The sequence below is a fragment of the Hemiscyllium ocellatum genome, chromosome 14, assembly GCF_020745735.1.
Source record: "Hemiscyllium ocellatum isolate sHemOce1 chromosome 14, sHemOce1.pat.X.cur, whole genome shotgun sequence".
Taxonomy (NCBI): domain Eukaryota; kingdom Metazoa; phylum Chordata; class Chondrichthyes; order Orectolobiformes; family Hemiscylliidae; genus Hemiscyllium; species Hemiscyllium ocellatum.
Genome location: NC_083414.1, coordinates 2,228,897 through 2,249,962, shown reverse-complemented (window position 1 = coordinate 2,249,962; position 21,066 = coordinate 2,228,897). Strand labels below are relative to the sequence as shown.

Genomic DNA, 21,066 nt, shown 5'->3' with positions numbered 1-21,066 from the left:
TCTAATACACTCATAACAGTATAATAAAAAGGAAACTATTTCCAAACAATAAGAACAAAAAAAAACATGTTTGAATGGAGATCCTCCCCCTTGTTCTCAGGGGGCCTTACTTCCTTTCTAAAGGTCCACCATATCCTCTCCCAAACAGTGTCCCACCCTTGACCCGGGCGCTCCTTAATAGGATTTAGATATAATACCGAGCTAGAGTTAACAGTGGGCGCCCCACCCCCACCCCTCCCCACCCATACCTGAGTATATCTGATAGCATCAATGCCACGTACAAACACACATAACTATAAAATTACAACTCCAACAAATTACAGTTAAGTATAATAACATAAAATAGCAAGGGAAGACAACCCTGCTCCCAGAAGCAAAAGTAAAGTAGAGTAAAGTATCCACTTCTCCCCACGGAGTGTGGAAGAGGCAAGCCAACATAAATTGTCTCTTACGATTTATTTAAACGAGTCTAAAAGTTCCTTAGCCTCTTCTGGTGATCTAAAATTATACTCGGATCCTTCGTGGGTAAAGCATAACGTCGCTGGGTAGCGTAAGGTGTATTGAATATTTAAGTTCCTTAGACATTTCTTCACCTCATCAAATGCCTTCCTTCTTCGTGCCAAAGCCGGGGAGAAGTCCTGAAATAACATAATCTTGGATCCTTCATGAATCATAGCTTTAGGATCCTTTCCAAGCTTTCTGGAGGCGTCCAGGAGTATCTGCCTCTCCCTATAACTCTGCAGCCGGAACAGGACCGGGCGTGGGTGCTGGTTTGGGCCAGATCCGCGTACTGCGACCCAGTAGGCCCACTCCACCCTTACCCGGTCAGTTTCAGCCCCCAGGTTTAAAAGCTGGGGCAGCCATCGCTCCAGAAATGCTACTAACTGTCCCTTCTCTTCTTGTTCAGGGAGGCCCAGAAGACGGATATTCTTTCTCCGATTTCTATTATCCAGGTCATCCATGTAGATTTCAAAGGCCCGGACTCTCTGCTCCAGAGCTCGCACCTGTTCTGCAGCTGTTTGTGCTGCAGCCTCGGAGGTCGTGGCCTTTAGCTCTGCCCCCTCCACTCGGCCCTGTAATTCCTCAATAGCCTGGCTGTGCTTTTGTAGCTTTTCTTCGAATGAGTTCCATCTCTGTCTGGATTCTGCGATGAAATTGACGAGTGTCGTTTCCAGCCTGGCAATCATCTCTTCAAGGCCTGTTTTTACATCAGCTGCAGCCGGAGGAGGAGAGGAGGGTGGGGGAGGGGTCTTTGTTTTCTGAGAGCTGCGGGATCCCTTTGGTTTACTCATTATCCACTTAATATTAAACTGCTTAAATATAATAGTAAGCAGCTAATTAAGGTTAGAAAATTTTTTTGGGTGGTTTGGTAAGTGTGGTGGGGATGAGTAACTCACTTTACCCAGGTTTTGGGAAGAGCACTGTAAACTCAGACTTGCTGAGTCGCCGCCATCTTGGATCTCCCCAACTCGGTTGACTTTTAACTGATTGTTTGAAATGACCAAAACATTCCGTTTCTCTCCAGCTCGTTACCACTGACTCCAGAAGGTGGTTCACCAAAACCTGAAGGTAATCATGGACAGACAATTAATGCCAACCTTGCCAAGGCCACTCCACATGTTGTCCCAAACATGTCGATGCCCTACTGTACCACCAACATGGTTACTCTGCCCCTCGTTTGTCCTGCTATCCCAAATAAAAACAGAAATGCTGAAAATGTGTTGCTGGAAAAGCGCAGCAGGTCAGGCAGCATCCAAGGAACAGGAAATTCGACGTTTCGGGCATAAACCCTTCTTCAGGAATCAGGAAAGTTCTTCTGGAACTTTCTCCTCGAAGATTTTAACCTGCTGCGAATCCTCTTGCAAGGATGCCTTCCTTGAAGAAGCTCTCTTCCTCCCTCTACAAGGATTTCAGTGAGTCCCTCTCTCACTGCACCCTCCAGGTCATCTCTTCTGCACAGAAGGTCTCTCCAGCATCTGCAGACCTCACTTTCTCCCCTAAAACAGAAATGGCCAACAGAGTTCTTCAGTGAACTCAAAATTATTTATTTTATTATAAGCTAGACTTATTCTTTCAACAAATGGGAAAGATGAATAATGGAGTATTTGGGAGGGTTTGTAACTCAGGTTGTGAATGAGGTTGCTGACTTGCTCACTGAGCTGGTACGTTGCCACCATTCCAGGTAACACTGTCAGTGCTCCTCTGGTGAGGCGCTGGTGTTCTGTCCCACTTGCTGTTTATGTCTCTGGATCTGCTGGGATGGTGGTGACATTTCGGGTTGTGTTGCTGGTTCTGTTCCTTTGTAGTTGGGACATGAATAACAGCTAAGCTACTTCTCAGAATTAAACTATAGCCCGTTAATCCCAAACACACACATTCATACAGACAACACAAGAAGCTCTGCAAAAACATTGTGTTTGAAGAATTAGGCTAAAAAAGGAACAAGAGTACAAATTCAGAAGGTGGAAGGAGTTGACTTAGACCCACAGAGTCATAGAGATGTACAGCATGGCAACAGACCCTTGGGTCTAACTCATCCATGCCGGCCAGATATCCTTCATTAATCTAGTCCCATTTGCCAACACTTGGCCCATATCCCTCCAAACCCTTTCTATTCATATACCCATCCAGATGCCTTTTAAATGCTGTAATTGTACCAGCCTCCACCACTTCCTCTGGCAGCTCATTCCATACACATACCATCCTCTACGTGAAAAAGTTGCCCCTTAAGTCCCTTTTATATCTTTCCCCTAAACCTATGCCCTCTAGTTCTGGACTCTCCCACACTGGGGGAAAGACCTTGTCTATTCACCCTATCAATGCCCCTCATGACTTAGACGCAGGAATAGGTGGATGGGTTAGTAAGTTTGCAGATGACACTAAAGTCGGTGGTGTAGTGGACAGTTTGGAAGAATGTTACAGGTTGCAGGGGGACTTGGATAAACTGCAGAATTGGGCTGAGAGGTGGCAAATGGAGTTCAATGCAGCTAAATGTGAGGTGATTCACTTTGGGAAGAATAACAGGAAGGTAGAGTACTGGGTCAATGGAAAGATTCTGGGTGGTGTGTATGTGAAGTGGGATCTTGGAGTCCATGTACATAGATCCCTGAAACTTGCCACCCAGGTGGATAGTGCTGTTAAGAAGGTATACGGTGTGTTATGTTTCATTGGTAGAGGGATTGAGTTCCGGAGCTGTAATGTCATGCTGCAAAACGCTACTGCTGCCGATTTGGAATATTGTGTACAGTTCTGGTCGCCCCATTACAGGAAGGATGTGGAAGCATTGGAAAAGGTGCAGAGGAGATTTACCAGGATGCTGCCTGGTCTGGAGGGAAGGTCTTATGAGGAAAGGCTTAAAGACTTGAGTCTGATTTCATTGGAAAGAAGAAGGCTAAGGGGGGATTTGATAGAGACATACAAGATGATCAGAGGATTAGATAGGGTAGACAGTGAGAGTCTTTTTCCTAGGATGATGACATCAGCTTGTACGAGGGGGCACAGCTACAAATTGAGAGGTGATAGATTTAAGACAGATGTCAGAGGCAGGTTCTTTACTCAGAGAGTGGTAAGGGTGTGGAATGCCCTACCTGCCAATGTAGTTAACTCAGACACATTAGGGAGATTTAAACAATCCTTGGATAAGCACATGGATGATGATGGGATAGTACAGGGGGACGAGCTGAGAATAGTTCACAAGTCGGTGCAACATTGAGGGCCGAAGGGCCTGTTCTGTGCTGTACTGTTCTATGTTCTATGAAAGTTTACTCCAATCTCTCTCAAAAGCTCCATTGGATTCATTTCCCAAAATCCCTTGCTTTTGCAGTAGACAGCAGATCACACTCACTCTTTCATCTCTTGACTTTTTTGTGCCCAAGAAAGATAAAGCCTTTTCAACCCAGAAATGTTGAAACAGTTCCATGTTCCAGTTTCTCATAGTCCATGAGTATATGTGTGTTCTGAATTTATTTCACACATCACTTCGTAAAAGTTGGAGGCATTGAGTGAATTGGAAGCTCCTGCATTTCAGGGATGCTGTCTGTTTTAAGCAAGGACATGAAAGAATTGTATAACACAACTGAAAACAAGGTCAGAGCTCCCTTGAATTTTATTTTTGACCTTGAGTTTGGAGTAACTGTAATTTGCCTGCCTTTGGTGTTGTCTTGAAGTGAGACAGTGGGGTGAGAGCTGGAAGTGATTCCAGGCTGTATTCTGATCAGGGAAAAGCATATAGCTGGACAAGGGACCATTCCCTCCGGTGTTACCAGGCTGGGAAAATGGAAGATGGAAAATGGAAGAGGGTATTTGGCCCTTTGTGTCTCTTCCAGCCAATACTCCAGCCTCTGCTCTTGTTTATAGCTCTCTGGGCTACAGCATCCCAAGCAAATATCCATAAGACTATAAGATATAAAGAGCTGAATTAGGCCATTCAGCCCATCAAGGCTACTCTACTATTCACGCATGGCTGATAGGTTTTACAACCTCATTCTCCTGCCTTCTCCCTAGTACCCTTGATCCTATTCCTAATTAAGAACCTGTCTATCTCTGTCTCTATCTCTGTCTCTATCTCTGTCTCTATCTCTGTCTCTATCTCTGTCTCTATCTCTGTCTCTACACAGTCCTCTGCGGTAATGAGTTCCACAGATTCCCCACCCTCTGGCTGAAGAAACTCCTCCTCATCTCAGTTCTAAAGGGTCACCCCTTCACCCTGAGGCAGTGCCCTCAGGCCCTGGTCTCTCCTCCTCGTGGTAACAGTTTCTCCATGCCCACTGTACCCAGGCCTCTCAGGATTTTGTAAATTTCAAACCCATCTCCCCCATCCTTCTAAACTCCATCAAGTACAGACCCTGAGTCTTAACTGTTCCTCATATGACAAGCCCTTCATCCCCTGGATCATTCTTGAAAACTTCCTCTGCACCCCCCCCCCCGCCAAAGCCAGCACGTCCTTCCTTAGGTACAGAACCCAAAACTGCTCCCAATGTTCTAAATGCAGTCAAGATTGGAGAGGTGCTGAACAAGTACAGCAGGTCAGGCAGCATCCGAGGAGTAGGAAAATTGATGAGCTTTTGCCCGAAACGTCGATTTTCCTGCTCGGATGCTGCCTGACCTGCTGTGCTTTTCCAACATCACTCCCATCTTGACTCTAATCCCCAGTATCTGCAGTACCCACTTCCGCCTCTGTTCCAAATGCAGTCTGACCAGAACCTTATACCGCCTCAGCAGTATATCCCCACTTTTCTAATGTAGCCATCTTGAAATGAATGCTAGCATTGCATTTACCTTCCTAACTGCCAGCTGAACCTCCACGTTAACCTTAAGAGAATTGTGAACGTGGACAACCCAGTTCCTTTGTGCTTCCAAGTGTCTTTCAGTGTAATGAGTATTTCTGCCTTTGCCATCTCCTATCCACCAATCTCCAAGTGAAACAATTTCTCCCCAACTCTTCTCTATTCTGTCTACAAATGACTTCTCATCTCTGCTGACCTCTTTGCCCAGGGAAATAAGTCCTTTCGATGCCCTCTAGCCTATCCCCGCAGAGTTTGCTGAGTAATTTTGGTTTCTTGTCGATTGCAGGTGTATGTGGAAATTGTTAACCGGAAACGGCCACGTGACCAGATGATCACCTGGAGTGGTCCAGGTTTTGCACGAGTCCAGGATGGAGCAGGGTTGCTGTTTCATGTCAGTAACATCCCGTACGCCATGGATTACAATGTGATGGTGCGCTATGAGCCTGAGGTATGAGCCTGACAGCAACTGTGAGGCTTCACGTCGATGGCGAGGAGCCTGTTTTGGTGGCTGGGTGTGAAGCTGAGAATCTGTTTAATTCTCAAATTGTACAAACAGGAAATAAAATTCCACCTTCCCGAAAACCCATGCATGGCTGCTGTGAGCTGGGACAAACGTCCCATTCAGTAACAGCAGCCAGAGTGAGAGCTGTCGATGCTAATTTTTGTTTATTCGTTCACACAATGAGGGCATCCCTGGCTAGGGCAGCATTTATTGCCCATCCCTAATTGCCCAGAGGGCAGTTAAGAATCACCCACATTGCTGTGGGTCTGGAGTCACATGTAGGCCAGACCACACAAAGATGGCAGTTTTCCCTGAAGGACATTGGTGACCCAGATGGGTTATTCAGACGCACACTGCTGTAACCATCTTCCTGTGCCCTACAGACCCCACAACTGCATGCTTTTGCACATATAGCTATTTCCCGAGCACTACCGTGTGTTAATTCTCTTGTTCTCACACAGCACAGGAATGACCTCTGTACGAACCTTGCCACCTTGTAAATTGCTGGTGTTCCAGGGTTGGTGTCCCTTGCATCACTGGGTAATGATCTTCTCTAACACAGGAAAGCTGCTCCAGACAGAATACCCGGAACTCACTTGTTTTTTTTCTCTCTCTCTATCTCCCCTGTCTCTGTCTTTGACTTTCTCTCCATCAGTCTCTAATTCTCTGCTTTCCTTAGTCTCCCTCTAACTCTCTATAGCCCTTTGTCAGCCTCCCTTTCCATCTCTCCACTGTTTCTCTTCTTGCTGTCTTCCTCTCCTCTCTGCGTCTGTCTCCCTACTGTTCCCTTCCACCCTCCATCCACCCAGAGTCACATCGCCCCCACTCCTCGCTCTAACTCTATTCCTCTCTGTCTTTTTCTCTCTCTCATTCTCTCTGTTTTAACTGTCACAGTAGGAGTGGTGCAGCTGAGATTCTAGGGAAAGCTTTCCCACTCGACACATTTCCAAAGTTCCCAAACCACGATGACAGAGTGAAAGATGATGATCCAGCTGGTGTATTTTGGGTGCTGTGACAGGCAGCTGCTGGTTAATTGTTTGGTGCTAACAGTTCCCTCTTGTTTCCCTTCTCCTCAGTCAGCAGAAGATTGGGAGGCAATAATCAGTATTCACACCGTGGGTTTACCCATCAGTCATCGCTGTGGCAATCTCCTACCTCATGGCCAGCCTTACAGAGTGGCATTACGTCATACAGAAAGGTTGGTGCCCTGGTAAACTCAACTATTAGGGCAGCGTGGGGCGAGAGTGTTATAGCAACTGTTATTTACAGAGGGAGGTCTGTCAGTCCTTAGACAGGAAGGATGTGCCTTTGCCAAGGAGTAGGGAATATATATAAAACACAGGGTGTTTTAAAAGGTGGAACGACAGTGAGAGTTGTTGGGTGGGTGGGGGAGTTAGGAGTGTGCTTACTGAAGCTTTAGCCACCATAGGAAGGGAAAGGAGATAGTTCATCCACAGAACTACACAGTACTGGAAGTGAGAGCAAATTGATTATTAACTTGCAAACACTTGACAAGAAAAATGTGCAGGGTGTGAGGAAATGGAGGGGCTTGGCAACAAAATGGACTCCTTTTCAGCAGTGTGATTATCAGGAAATTTGAGACATTTATCCCTTGGTTCCATTCATTTCAGTTAATATTGAAAATAAACTTTGCATCAGATAAGGTCATGTCTATCTGCCCCTGTTCGGGAACAGGATCAGCAGATGGGTTAATGTTATCATCATGAGCTGCCTGCCATAGACTTGATTGTTCATCGCTCTGTTTAATCCACACCAATTTTACTCAAGTTCATGATTGTTTATTGATAACCAGCTGCTAGTTAATAATTGAAAGGAAATTTCATAAAATCCTTTTATCAGGCAACAAAAGGATGGAATTTTCCTTAGATTCCCGAGGGCCGTGTCTGACCCACTCCCAGAAGCTCAACAGAGTATTCCATTGTCTATAAAGCAGAGTCTCTTACTGGGACCTGTCATATCGCGTCACATCACAACATTGTTCAAGGCACAATTAACGGACCTTAAGCTATTAGAGGTTTAAACAGACATGGGTTCAGAGAATGAAAAATGTATAAATCTTCAGCAAAAATCTGTAAACTTGCACAAGGGGAGACTAACAGGGCCCTGATAATAGGGAACTTCGGATTTGTTAGATTATTTGGAATGTTCTAGGAATTGATTATTTTGTGAATATCCAACTCAGAGTAACACATGTACTGTGTTGACTGGGAATGTCTCATCCTGTCAGTCCGCCTGCCTCATGGAGAGTGAGAGATTTGATTTGATTTATTATTTCACATGTACCTAAGTTTTGGTTTACAGGTAGATCGTAATGTACAAGGACATCTAGATCGCAGGGTGTTTAGAAAGAACTTGGTATACAAGGTTCAGGGCTGCAAAGGAGGTGCACAAAGTAAGATCAAGATTATTTGAAGTTAGAGAGGACCATTATCAGTCTAATAACAGCGAGGAAGAAGCTGTTCTTGAACCTGTTGGTGTGTATGTTTAAACTTCTTATAGAAGAGATTGGAATAGATTACAACCGGGGTGGGAGGGGCCTTTGATGATGTTGGCTGCATTCCCATGGCAACGAGAAGTGTAGATTGAGTCCATGGATGGAAGGTTGGCTTGTGTGATGGTCTGGGCTGTGCACACAACTTTTTGTAGAAACACTCAATGAAGCCCAGTATTTTAAAACAAAAGTCGGAAGGTTTCTCAGTTACAGGAAGCAGAAGACACAACTGGAATGACGGTAACAAGGTCAGGCAGGTGGACCTCATAGGAATCTGAGTTCCCTGATTGGGGCTGTTAATCTGGGCCAATCAGGGAGCCCTGGCTGACAGATATAAATAGGAGTGAAAATAAACACTACCACTGTTAGGTCGTGCTTATTTCGTCATAGTCTCAGAATTAGGGCCAGACCATTCAGGAGAGAATTTTAGGAAGCATTTCCACACACAAAAGGTGGAGAGGTTTGGAACTCTCATCCATAGCTGGTATTGAATGCTGGATCAGTTGTTAATTTTAAATCTGCAATGGATCCATTTTTGTTCAGCAAAAGTATTAAGGATATAGGCCAAAGGCAGATATATGGAGTGAGGCCATCGATCAGCAATGATCACATTGAATGGTGAAACAAGCTTGAGGGGCTGAATAGCCTCCTCCTGTTTCTATGCTCTCTGGGATCTTGGGCTGGACTCGTTCCCCTCTGTGGAATCAACAGATTGGGCAGAACTTAATTCAGTTTCAACATTACTTCATTATCTTGTAAAATAATTATCAGAGCCAGAAACATTGCAGGTAGATCATGCAGTGATGGAAATGTTCATTTAAATACTTTACATTTAAACAGCGGTAGTGTGGGGAAAAAAAATTTTAAAAACCCAGGAGGTCTAGAATCTCCAAAGACATAGTATTAGCACAACCACTGTTAGGTGATGGTGCGGGGGTTACAAGGGGAAAGTATAAACAGGAGTGTCCGAGGTTCTGTTCTATCTGAGAGCTGGCTCTGAGAGAGCTGGATCAGTGTCAGGGACTCTCCATGTGTGAATAAATGACAGGGGTACCAGCTTCTGTGGAGTTATTTCAGCGACAATTATATTGTGGGCCTAAAATTCATTTAAACAGATACAGACCCTTCAGTCCAACTCGTCCATGCAACCAAATATCCTAACCTAATCTCGTGCACTTGCCAGCATCCGGCCCATATCCCTCCAAACCCTCCGTACCCTTCCAGATGCCTTTTAAATGTTGTAATTGCAACAGCGTACACTTCCTCTGGCAACTCATTTGATACACGTACCACCTTCTGCGTACAAAAGTTGTCCCTTAGGTCTCTTCTATATCTTTCCCCTCACCCTAAACCAATACCCTCTAGTTCTGGACTCCCTGACCCCAGGGAAAAAACTTTGCCTATTTACCCTATCCATGCCCCTCATGATTTTATAAATCTCTATAAGGTCACCCCTCAGCCTCCAACACTCAGGGAAAACAGTCCCAGCCTGTTCAACCTCTCCCTGTAGCTCAAACCCTCCAACCCTGGCAATATCCTTGTGAATCTTTTCTGAACCCTTTCAAGTTTTACAACATCTTTCCGATAGGAAGGAGACCAGAATTGCACGCAATATTCCAAAAGTGGCCTAACCACTGTCCTGTACAGCCGTAACATGACCAATAAAGGAAGCATGCCAAACGCCTTCTTCACTATCCTATCTACCTGCGAGTCCACTTTCAAGGAGCTATGAACCTGCACAAAAGATATTTTTAGTCAGCAACACTCCCCAGGACCTTACCATTAAGTGTATAAGGTAACAACAAAGACTGCAGATGCTGGAAACCAGATACTGGATTAGTGGTGCTGGAAGAGCACAGCGGTTCAGGCAGCATCCAAAGTGCAGCGAAATCGACGTTTCGGGCAAAAGCCCTTCATCAGGAATAAAGGCAGAGAGCCTGAACTGTGGAGAGAGAGGCTTGGGGAGGGTGGGGGTGAGGAGAAAGTAGCATAGAGTACAATAGGTGAGTGGAGGGGGGGATGAAGGTGATAGGTCAGGGAGGAGAGGGTGGAGTGGATAGGTGGAAAAGGAGATAGGCAGGTAGGACAAGTCCGGAACAGTCATGGGGACAGTGCTGAGCTGGAAGTTTGAAACTAGGATGAGGTGGGGGAAGGGGAAATGAGGAAACTGTTGAAGTCCACATTGATGCCCTGGGGTTGAAGTGTTCCGAGGCGGAAAATGTAGCGTTCTTCCTCCAGGCGTCTGGTAATTCCTATTCATATATGCATGCAGATGCCTTTTAAATGTTGGAATTGTACCAGCCTCCACCACCTCCTCTGGGAACTTGTCCCATACACGCAGCACACTCTACGTGAAAACGATGCCCTCCAGGTCCTTATCCCCTCTGACCCAAAACCAATGCTCTCTAGTTTTGGACTCTCCTACCCTGGGAAAAAGACTTTGCCTATTCACCCTATACATGCCCTTCACCCCTTATAAACCTCTATAGGGTCACCCCTCAGCCTCCGACGCTCCAGGGAAAATAGCCCCAACCGATTTAGCCTCTACCTTTAGAGCAAACCCACCAGCCCTGGCAACATCCTTGAAAATCCTTTCCCAACCCTTTCAAGTTTGGTAACGTCTTTCTGATAGCATAGAGATCAGAACTGAAAACTAATGCAAAAGGGAATAGCAAAGCTGGTGTATATCGGAGAGAATAGCAGTCCCTGTGTATATGATAGAGACTAGCAGCCCGGGTATTCTATAAGGAATATCAGTCCCTGTATACATTATAGAGAACGTCAGTCCCTGAGTATGCTAAAGAAAATAGCAGTCCCTGTGTGTATTATAGAGAATAGCAGACAGGGTATATAATAGAGGAGAGCAGACCCTGTGTATATTATAAAGGTTAACAGTCCCTGTGTATATAATAGAGAACAGCAGTCCCTGTGTATATGATAGAGACTAGCAGCCCGGGTATACTATAAGGAATATCAGTCCCTGTATACATTATAGAGAACGTCAGTCCCTGAGTATGCTAAAGAAAATAGCAGTCCCTGTGTGTATTATAGAGAATATCAGTCCTTAAGTATGTTAAAGAGAACAGCAGTCCCTGTGTATATTATAGAGAATAGCTTTCCCTGTGAATATTACAGAGAATAACGCCTAGGTATATTATAAGGGATAGCAGTCTCTGTATACATTATAGAGAACAGCAGTCCCTGTGTGTATTACAGAGAATAGCAGTTCCTGAGTATATTAAAGAGAACAGCAGTCCCTGTGTATATTGTAGAGAACAGACGTCCCTGTGTATATTACAACGAACAGACGTCCCTGTGTATATTACAACGAACAGACGTCCCTGTGTATATTACAACGAACAGCAGCTCCTGTGTATATTACAACGAACAGCAGTCCCTGTGTATATTACAAAGAACAGCAGCTCCTGTGTATATTACAAAGAACAGCAGTCCCTGTGTATATTGAAGAGAATGGCAGTCCCTGTGTATATTATATAGAATAGCAGACAATAGACATTAGACAATAGGTGCAGGAGTAGGCCATTCTGCCCTTCAAATCAGCACCACCATTCATTATGATCATGGCTAATCATCCTCAATCACTATCCTGTTCCTGCCTTATCCCCATAACCCTTGATTCCACTATCCTTAAGAGCTCTATCCAACTCTTTCCCTGTGTACATTACAGAGAACAGCAGTCCCTGTGTACATTACAGAGAACTGCAGTCCCTGTGTACAATACAGCGAACAGCAGTCCCTGTGTACAATACAGCGAACAGCAGTCCCTGTGTACATTACAGCGAACAGCAGTCCCTGTGTACAATACAGCGAACAGCAGTCCCTGCGTACATTACAGAGAACAGCAGTCCCTGTGTACATTACAGCGAACAGCAGTCCCTGTGTACATTACAGAGAACAGCAGCCTCTGGTATATTATAAAGGTTAGCAGACCTTGGGTGTATTATAGAGAGTGACAGCCCCTGTGTATATTGGAGAGAACAGCAGCCCAGGTATATTATAGAGGATAGCAGACGCTGGGTATATTGTGAAGAATAGCAGACCATGTATATATTATAGAGAATAGCAGCCCAGGTATACTATAAAGGATAGCAGATCCTGTGTATATTATGCAGAACAGAAGTCAGTGTGTATACTATAGAGATCTGCAGTCCCAGTGTATATTATAGAGAACAGCAGTCCCTGTGTATGTTACGGTGGAACAGCAGTCCCTGTGTATGTTATTGTGAATAGTAGTCCCTATGCATATTATAATGAACAGCAGTCCCTGTGTACACTGTAGAGAACTTCAGTCCCTGTGTATGTTACAGAGAATAGCATTCCCTTTATACATACTAGAAAACAGCAGCCCCTATGTATATTATAGAGACCGCCATCCTGTGTATATTACAGAGAACAGCAGCCCCATGTACATGACAGAGAATAGCCATCCCTGTTTATATTATAGAGCACAGCAGTCCCTGTGTGTATTATAGAGAATAGACATCCAGAGGATATGATAGACAACAGCAGTCCCTGTGTTTATTATAGAGAATAGCAGTCCCTGTGTGTATTATAGAGAACAGCAGTCCCTGTGTTTATTACAGAGAATAGCAGTTCCAATGTATTTTATGGAGATCAGAAGCCCCTGAGCATATTATAGAGAATTGCAGTCCCTATGTATATTATAGGGAATAGCTGTCCCTTTGTATATTGCGGAGAACCTGTGTGTATGATAGAGAATAGCAGTCCCTGTTTATATTACAGACAATAGCATTACCAGGGTATATTGTAGAGAATGGCAGTCCCAGTGTATATTATAGAGATCAGAAGCCCCTGTGTATATTACGGAGAACAGCAGTCCCTATGTATATTACAGAGAATGGCAGACCCAGTGTATATTACAGAGAATTCTGTGTGAGAGTCCCTGTGTGTATTATAGAGGACAGGAGTCCCTGTGTATATTACAGAGAACAGCAGTCCGTGTGTATATTATAGAATGGCAGTCCCAGTGTATATTATAGAGATCAGAAGCCCCTGAGCATATTATAGAGAACAGCAGTCCCTATGTATATTATAAGGAATAGCTGTCCCTTTGTATATTATGGAGAACAGCACCACCTGTGTGTATGATAGAGAATAGCAGTCCCTGTGTAGATTATAGAGAATAGCATTACCAGTGTATGTTATAGAGAACAGCAGTCCCAGTGTATATTATAGAAAACGGCAGTACCTGTGTATATTACAGAGAATGGCAGACCCAGTGTATATTACAGAGAAATCTGTGTGAGTCCCTGTGTGTATTACAGAGGACAGCAGTCCCTGTGTATATTATAGAGGACAGCAGTCCCTGTGTGTATTATAGAGAATAATAGTCCCTGTGTATATTATAGTGAATAGCAGTCCCTATGTGTATTATAGAGAATAGCCGTCCCTATGTGTATTATAGAGAATAGCCGTCCCTGTGTGTATTATAGAGAACAGCAGTCCCTGTGTATATTATAGAGAACAGCAGTCCCTGTGTGTATTATAGAGAACAGCAGTCCCTGTGTGTATTATAGAGAACAGCAGTCCCTGTGTGTATTATAGAGGACAGCAGTCCCTGTGTATATTATAGTGAATAGCAGTCCCTTGGTATATTATAGAGAACAGCAGCTCCTGTGTGTATTATAGAGAATAGCCGTCCCTGTGTGTATTATAGAGAACAGCAGTCCCTGTGTATATTATAGAGAACAGCAGTCCCTGTGTGTATTATAGAGAACAGCAGTCCCTGTGTATATTATAGAGAACAGCAGTCCCTGTGTGTATTATAGAGAACAGCAGTCCCTGTGTGTATTATAGAGAACAGCAGTCCCTGTGTGTATTATAGAGAACAGCAGTCCCTGTGTGTATTATAGAGGACAGCAGTCCCTGTGTGTATTATAGAGGACAGCAGTCCCTGTGTATATTATAGTGAATAGCAGTCCCTGTGTATATTATAGTGAATAGCAGTCCCTTGGTATATTATAGAGAACAGCAGCTCCTGTGTGTATTATAGAGAATAGCCGTCCCTGTGTGTATTATAGAGAATAGCCGTCCCTGTGTGTATTATAGAGAACAGCAGTCCCTGTGTATATTATAGAGAACAGCAGTCCCTGTGTGTATTATAGAGAACAGCAGTCCCTGTGTGTATTATAGAGGACAGCAGTCCCTGTGTATATTATAGTGAATAGCAGTCCCTTGGTATATTATAGAGAACAGCAGCTCCTGTGTGTATTATAGAGAACAGCAGCTCCTGTGTGTATTATAGAGAATAGCCGTCCCTGTGTGTATTATAGAGAACAGCAGTCCCTGTGTATATTATAGAGAACAGCAGTCCCTGTGTGTATTATAGAGAACAGCAGTCCCTGTGTATATTATAGAGAACAGCAGTCCCTGTGTGTATTATAGAGAACAGCAGTCCCTGTGTGTATTATAGAGAACAGCAGTCCCTGTGTGTATTATAGAGAACAGCAGTCCCTGTGTGTATTATAGAGGACAGCAGTCCCTGTGTATATTATAGTGAATAGCAGTCCCTGTGTATATTATAGTGAATAGCAGTCCCTTGGTATATTATAGAGAACAGCAGCTCCTGTGTGTATTATAGAGAATAGCCGTCCCTGTGTGTATTATAGAGAATAGCAGTCCCTGTGTATTATAGAGAACGGCCGTCCCAGTGTATGTTATTGTGAATAGTAGTCCCTATGCATATTGTAATGAACAGCAGTCCCTGTGTACATTACAGAGAACAGCAGTCCCTGTGTACATTACAGAGAACAGCAGTCCCTGTGTACATTACAGAGAACAGCAGTCCCTATGTACATTACAAAGAACAGCAGTCCCTGTGTATATTACAGAGAACTGCAGTCCCAGTGTATACTATAGAGAACGGCCGTCCCTGTGTATACTATAGAGAACGGCCGTCCCTGTGTATATTGTAATGAACAGCAGTTCCTACGTATGTTATAGAGAATAGCCGTCACTGTTTAGATTGCAGAGAACAGCAGTCCCTGTGTATATTATTGAGAACAGCAGTCCCTGTGTATATTATAGAGAATAATAGTTCCTGTGTATATTATAGAGAATAGCCGTCTCTGTGTATTTTATGGAGAACAGCAGTCTTTGTGTATATTATGGAGAATAGCAGACTGGGAGTGTACATTTTGCTTCTTATTTGGTTCCATCCAGTAACTAATGTCACTGAAGACATGTTCCTAATAAAAGCGGGATGATTGTCTACCTGAAAATCTTTCCAATACTAGGTGCTGGCAGTTAGATTAATACAGTGACCCTCAGGGTGTTATCCTTGGCAACAGTCTGGTGACCTGTTGAAGATGAAGCTTGCTGTAGAACAGAAGGAAGTGTTTGTTTTGTCTGCTCCATCTCTTGTTGCAATAAGAAAGAGATTGATGAAGCTGTAATGGTTCAGAATTGCAGCCTCTGTGTAATGAACCCTGCGTACAATGACACTGGATGCGTTTTCCTGAAATATTTTTGACGAGGAATTGAATATGTATCGAAGCCCCGTGCACAAAAATCTAAGCTGCCCCCAATGCAGTGTTGGCAGTTTGCTGCTGTGTCTGGGCGATCTACCTTCAGACAGAGACATCCTATGGGTGTATTTTGGAGAAGAGTTGGAAACTCTCCTGTTGCTTGGCCAGTATTTAACCCCCAGGAGACAGTGAGGTCTGCAGATGCAGAAGATCAGAGTTGAGAGTGTGTTGCTGGAAAAACACAGCAGATCAGACAGCATCCGAGGAGCAGGAGAATCGACGTTCCGGGCCTGATGAAGGGATCCAGCCCGAGACGGTGATTCTCCTGCTCCTCGGATGTTGCCTGACCTGCTGTGCTTTTCCAGCAACACACTCTCAACCCAGTATTTAACCCTGGTCAGTATTATTAAAGACATGATCTCATCATTATCATTTTACTGTTTGTGGTACCCTCCTGTGTGCTAATTGGTTCTCCCGTTCCTTCATTACAACAGTGACTGCACTCACAAGCATTTCACTAAGATGTGCAAACACATTGTGATAGACATCACAGAAATGTAAGGCAGAGCAGAGAAGGATCACGAGGTTGCTACTGGTTATGGGGGGAGCTGTTTAATGTGGAGAGGTTGAATAGATTAGGCCTGTACTCATTGGAATGTGGAAGATTCAGAGTTGACTGAATTAGAATATGGAAGATTCTCAGGGGGCTTGAGAGGGGAGATGTGAGAGGTTTATTTACCCTTGTGGGAGAGTCTAGGGCCAGAGGGAATCATCTCAGGGTAAGGTATGACCCATTGAAGACAGAGATGGAGAGGAATCCCTTCCCTCAGAGGGGAGTGAATCTGTGGAGGTCTTTAGCACAGAGGGCTGTTGGGGCTGGGATAGACGGCTTTTTAATCTGTAAGGGAATCAAAGGTATAAAGCAAAAGGCAGGAAAGATAAGTTGAAGATTATCAGATGGGCTGAATGGCCTACTTCTTCTATGTTTAATGGTTTTATGGTCCAAGTGTTTTATTTCTGTCTCTCATTGGTATTCAGTAACTTCCTACATGTGTATGTTTGCTCTATTACACATGACTATCCCTTTCCATGAACATTCTCTTCTTTCCTCCAGGTATGTTATGGTTTCAACTGCCTTTTGCTTTGAGCCTAACATCCATTATGAGATCAGCATCAGGTACCAGCGGCTCCGAGCTCCCCAGTGGAACACAAACAGTTACCTCTTGGTGGATTCTGTAAGTGTTTAAAGAGCATGAGTCCTTCTCCTCTGCTGAATATGATGCCATCATCCCTTAGATCATTCTGGGCATTGACTTCTTTACATAGTAAGGGCGCAAAATGCAAAAACCAGTCATCAATGCAAGAAACCAGAAAGCAATTTTACAAATGTTGAGATTATCCTGCAAAGCAATCAGAAACTGAATTCGGATAATGATTTACCATCAATTGTTCCCTTAGGTCCTTACCTTCATGTAGAACCTGTCCTGTCATTTTGCTCACTCATCAGTATCCTTTAGTATCTCACTCTGTCTAATCCACTCATAGCAACACAGGCCACTCAGCCCTTTCAGCCTGTTCCTAAAGTCAATAACATTCTGGCAGCTCTAGGTTTGGTCTCAGCTCCAGTTTCCTGTCTATTCCCCATAACCCTTGACTAGCTCTTCTGTCAAACATCGATCTAACCCAGCCTTGAATAGATTCAGTGTCTGCACTGCTTCCCCTGCTTTCCCAACAAAGTCCCACTGAGTCTAATCCCACTCTCCAACACACTCCATGACCCTTTAACATAGGAACTATTACTGTACCTCAGAAGAGTGACTGCCTGGAAGTTGGTGACATTAGCTCAATGGCATAACACACTCACTTTGGAATTGGGAAGGTATTGGTTTTGACTACATTCCAGACACTGGGAGACACAATCAGAATAATCACTCACAGCACAGATCTGAAAGAGTGCTGCACTTTAGGAGCTGCATTTTGGGTGAACTGTGACAGCATTGTCAGGTGGTTTTAAAAAAACTTCAATCTTTGAAGAAGAGACAGATGAATTCTCCCTAGTTTCCTGGGGCCAATATTTATCCTTCCACCAACATCACTGTAACAGATTACTTGGTAACTATTTGCTATGTACAGGGCCTTGCTGTGCATACATTAGTTACCATGCATCCCGCATTATAACAGCAGGTATACTTCAGAAAGGACTGCAGGTCGTTGGCTGTAAAGATCAGATTGTGTGCTGCAGTCAAAGTACCAACTTGTTTTAAATGTTCATTTTGCTACAAGTATGCTGTGATATCTTTACAAATGCTGTCCTATTGGTCATCAACAAGCTTTCTTTAAATGTCTAACCAGAGAAAGTAACTGAAAATTAATTATCATTAGAGTCGGAGAGAAGTCAGACTCATTCAGCATAGAACCAGGCCCTTCAGCCCATTAAGTCTATGCTGACCAACAAACACCAAACCACACTACTCCCATTAGCCAGCACTTGCTCCATAACCTACTGTGCCCTGCCACTGTAAATGCTCATCCAGATGCTGCTTAAATGCTGTGGGAGTACCTGCCCCCACCACCCTCTCAGGCAGCAAGGTCCATATTTCTACCAACCTCTGGATAAAAAATCTTTTCCTCAGGTTTCCTCTAAACCCTTACCTTTAACTTATCCCCTCAGGTCTTAGATAAGTCTGCCATGGGGAAAAGATTCTCATAATCTACTCTGTCTGTGCCTCTCATAATTGTGTAAACCCCAGTCAGATCCCCCTCAGCCTCCTCTGCTCCAGGGAAAACAATCCCAGCCCACCCTGTCTCTCCTCATAACTGAGACCTTCCATCCCAGGCAACGTCCTGGTGAATCCCCAGTGTAATTGTGTCTTTCTGATAGTGTGGGGACCAGAACTGCACACAGTATTCCATCTGTATCCTCACTAATGTTTTATAAAGCTGTAACAAAACTTTCTCGTTCCTATATTCCCTGCCCTGGATACTGAAGACAATTATCCCGTATGCCTCCTTCCCCACCCCATCTCCCTGTGCTGTCACCTTCAGGGATCTATGGACTTATACACCAAGCTCCCCTTGTTCCTCAGTACTCCCTAGGGATTTACTGTTGTGTAAATCTTTCTCTTATTGAACCTCTTAAAATACATCATCTCATATTTATCAGGATTAAATTCCATTTGCCATTGCTCTGCCCAATTTACCAGTTGAGCAATATCAGACTGTTGGCTGAGACCATCCTCCTCACTGTCAACATCCCTCCCTGATTTTCATGTCATCTACAAACTTTCTAACGATACCTTTCACATTATCATGTGCTTGAAGATATGAAAGAAACTCAGTGTTTTGTTCATTCACGGGGGGTAAATGTATGTGTCTCACTGACTCCCAGACTCGATCCTAAAGATTCCTCTTTTCCCACAGTTGGTTCTATTGCCCAAGTATTCCGAGCTACCAGGCTTCGCTGGCAGGGATCCGGTTGCAGTACATCACCGTGAGGAAATGGTTCGGTACATGTGCCTGGACTCCTTTATGATGGCCAGCATGCCCATGTTGGCTGAGATGTGTGTCAGGCTGATTTGCAGCATCTCCGCTATCATGCACGATGGCGCTCTGCGTAAGTGTGGTAACTTTGAATGGAAATCAACGTGTGGAACCCTCCCCTGGGAATGTGTCACCCGATTATCTGAGCGATGTCAGGGAAAAGTCTCCCCTCTGCCCAAAATGGCACAGACGTGTTTTCTGTTTAGCTGCTGCTGTCCCTCCCCCTATCCTCAGCTTTACCCGCTGCTCAGATACACATCAGTGTAATATTTACCCGCTGCTCAGATACACATCAGTGTAATATTTACCCGCTGCTCAGACACACATCAGTGTAATATTTACCCGCTGCTCAGATACACATCAGTGTAATTTTTACCCGCTGCTCAGATACACATCAGTGTAATATTTACCCGCTGCTCAGATACACATCAGTGTAATATTTACCCGCTGCTCGGATACACATCAGTGTAATATTTACCCGCTGCTCAGATACACATCAGTGTAATATTTACCTGCTGCTCAGATACACATCAGTGTAATATTTACCCGCTGCTCAGATACACATCAGTGTAATATTTACCCGCTGCTCAGATACACATCAGTGTAATATTTACCTGCTGCTCAGATACACATCAGTGTAATATTTACCTGCTGCTCGGATACATTTTAGTGTAATATTTACCCGCTGCTCAGATACACATCAGTGTAATATTTACCCGCTGCTCAGATACACATCAGTGTAATATTTACCCGCTGCTCGGATACACATCAGTGTAATATTTACCCGCTGCTCAGATACACATCAGTGTAATATTTACCCGCTGCTCAGATACATTTTAGTGTAATATTTACCTGCTGCTCAGATACACATCAGTGTAATATTTACCTGCTGCTCGGATACATTTTAGTGTAATATTTACCCGCTGCTCAGATACACATCAGTGTAATATTTACCCGCTGCTCAGATACACATCAGTGTAATATTTACCTGCTGCTCAGATACACATCAGTGTAATATTTACCCGCTGCTCAGATACACATCAGTGTAATATTTACCCGCTGCTCGGATACACATCAGTGTAATATTTACCTGCTGCTCGGATACATTTTAGTGTAATATTTACCCGCTGCTCAGATACACATCAGTGTAATATTTACCCGCTGCTCAGATACACATCAGTGTAATATTTACCCGCTGCTCGGATACACATCAGTGTAATATTTACCCGCTGCTCAGATACACATCAGTGTAATATTTACCCGCTGCTCAGATACACATCAGTGTAATATTTACCCGCTGCTCAGATACACATCAGTGTAATATTTACCCGCTGCTCGGATACATTTTAGTGTAATATTTACCCGCTGCTCAGATACACATCAGTGTAATATTTACCCGCTGCTCGGATACACATCAGTGTAATATTTACCCGCTGCTCAGATACACATCAGTGTAATATTTACCCGCTGCTCGGATACACATCAGTGTAATATTTACCCGCTGCTCAGATACACATCAGTGTAATATTTACCCGCTGCTCGGATACACATCAGTGTAATATTTACCCGCTGCTCGGATACACATCAGTGTAATATTTACCCGCTGCTCAGATACACATCAGTGTAATATTTTAATATTTTACTCTCCTGCGGTGGAGGTCCCCAGTGGAGCGCTGTGTACAGAGAGGTCCTCCCCTTTACCATTGGGGTCTGGGGAGG

At 44.1% G+C, this 21,066-nt stretch overlaps 1 protein-coding gene across 3 annotated transcripts in view; it reads left to right on the top strand.

Annotated features, from left to right (window-relative positions):
* Window positions 1-21,066, top strand: part of lamb2l (laminin, beta 2-like) — a 171,607-nt gene that overhangs the window by 93,173 nt on the left and 57,368 nt on the right. For all 3 annotated transcript variants that reach the window (XM_060835294.1, XM_060835295.1, XM_060835296.1), the window contains 4 exons: window positions 5,572-5,733; window positions 6,864-6,985; window positions 16,922-17,042; window positions 19,228-19,420. In XM_060835294.1, the coding sequence (XP_060691277.1) occupies window positions 5,572-5,733; window positions 6,864-6,985; window positions 16,922-17,042; window positions 19,228-19,420 (598 nt within the window). The remainder of the gene's footprint in view (window positions 1-5,571; window positions 5,734-6,863; window positions 6,986-16,921; window positions 17,043-19,227; window positions 19,421-21,066) is intronic.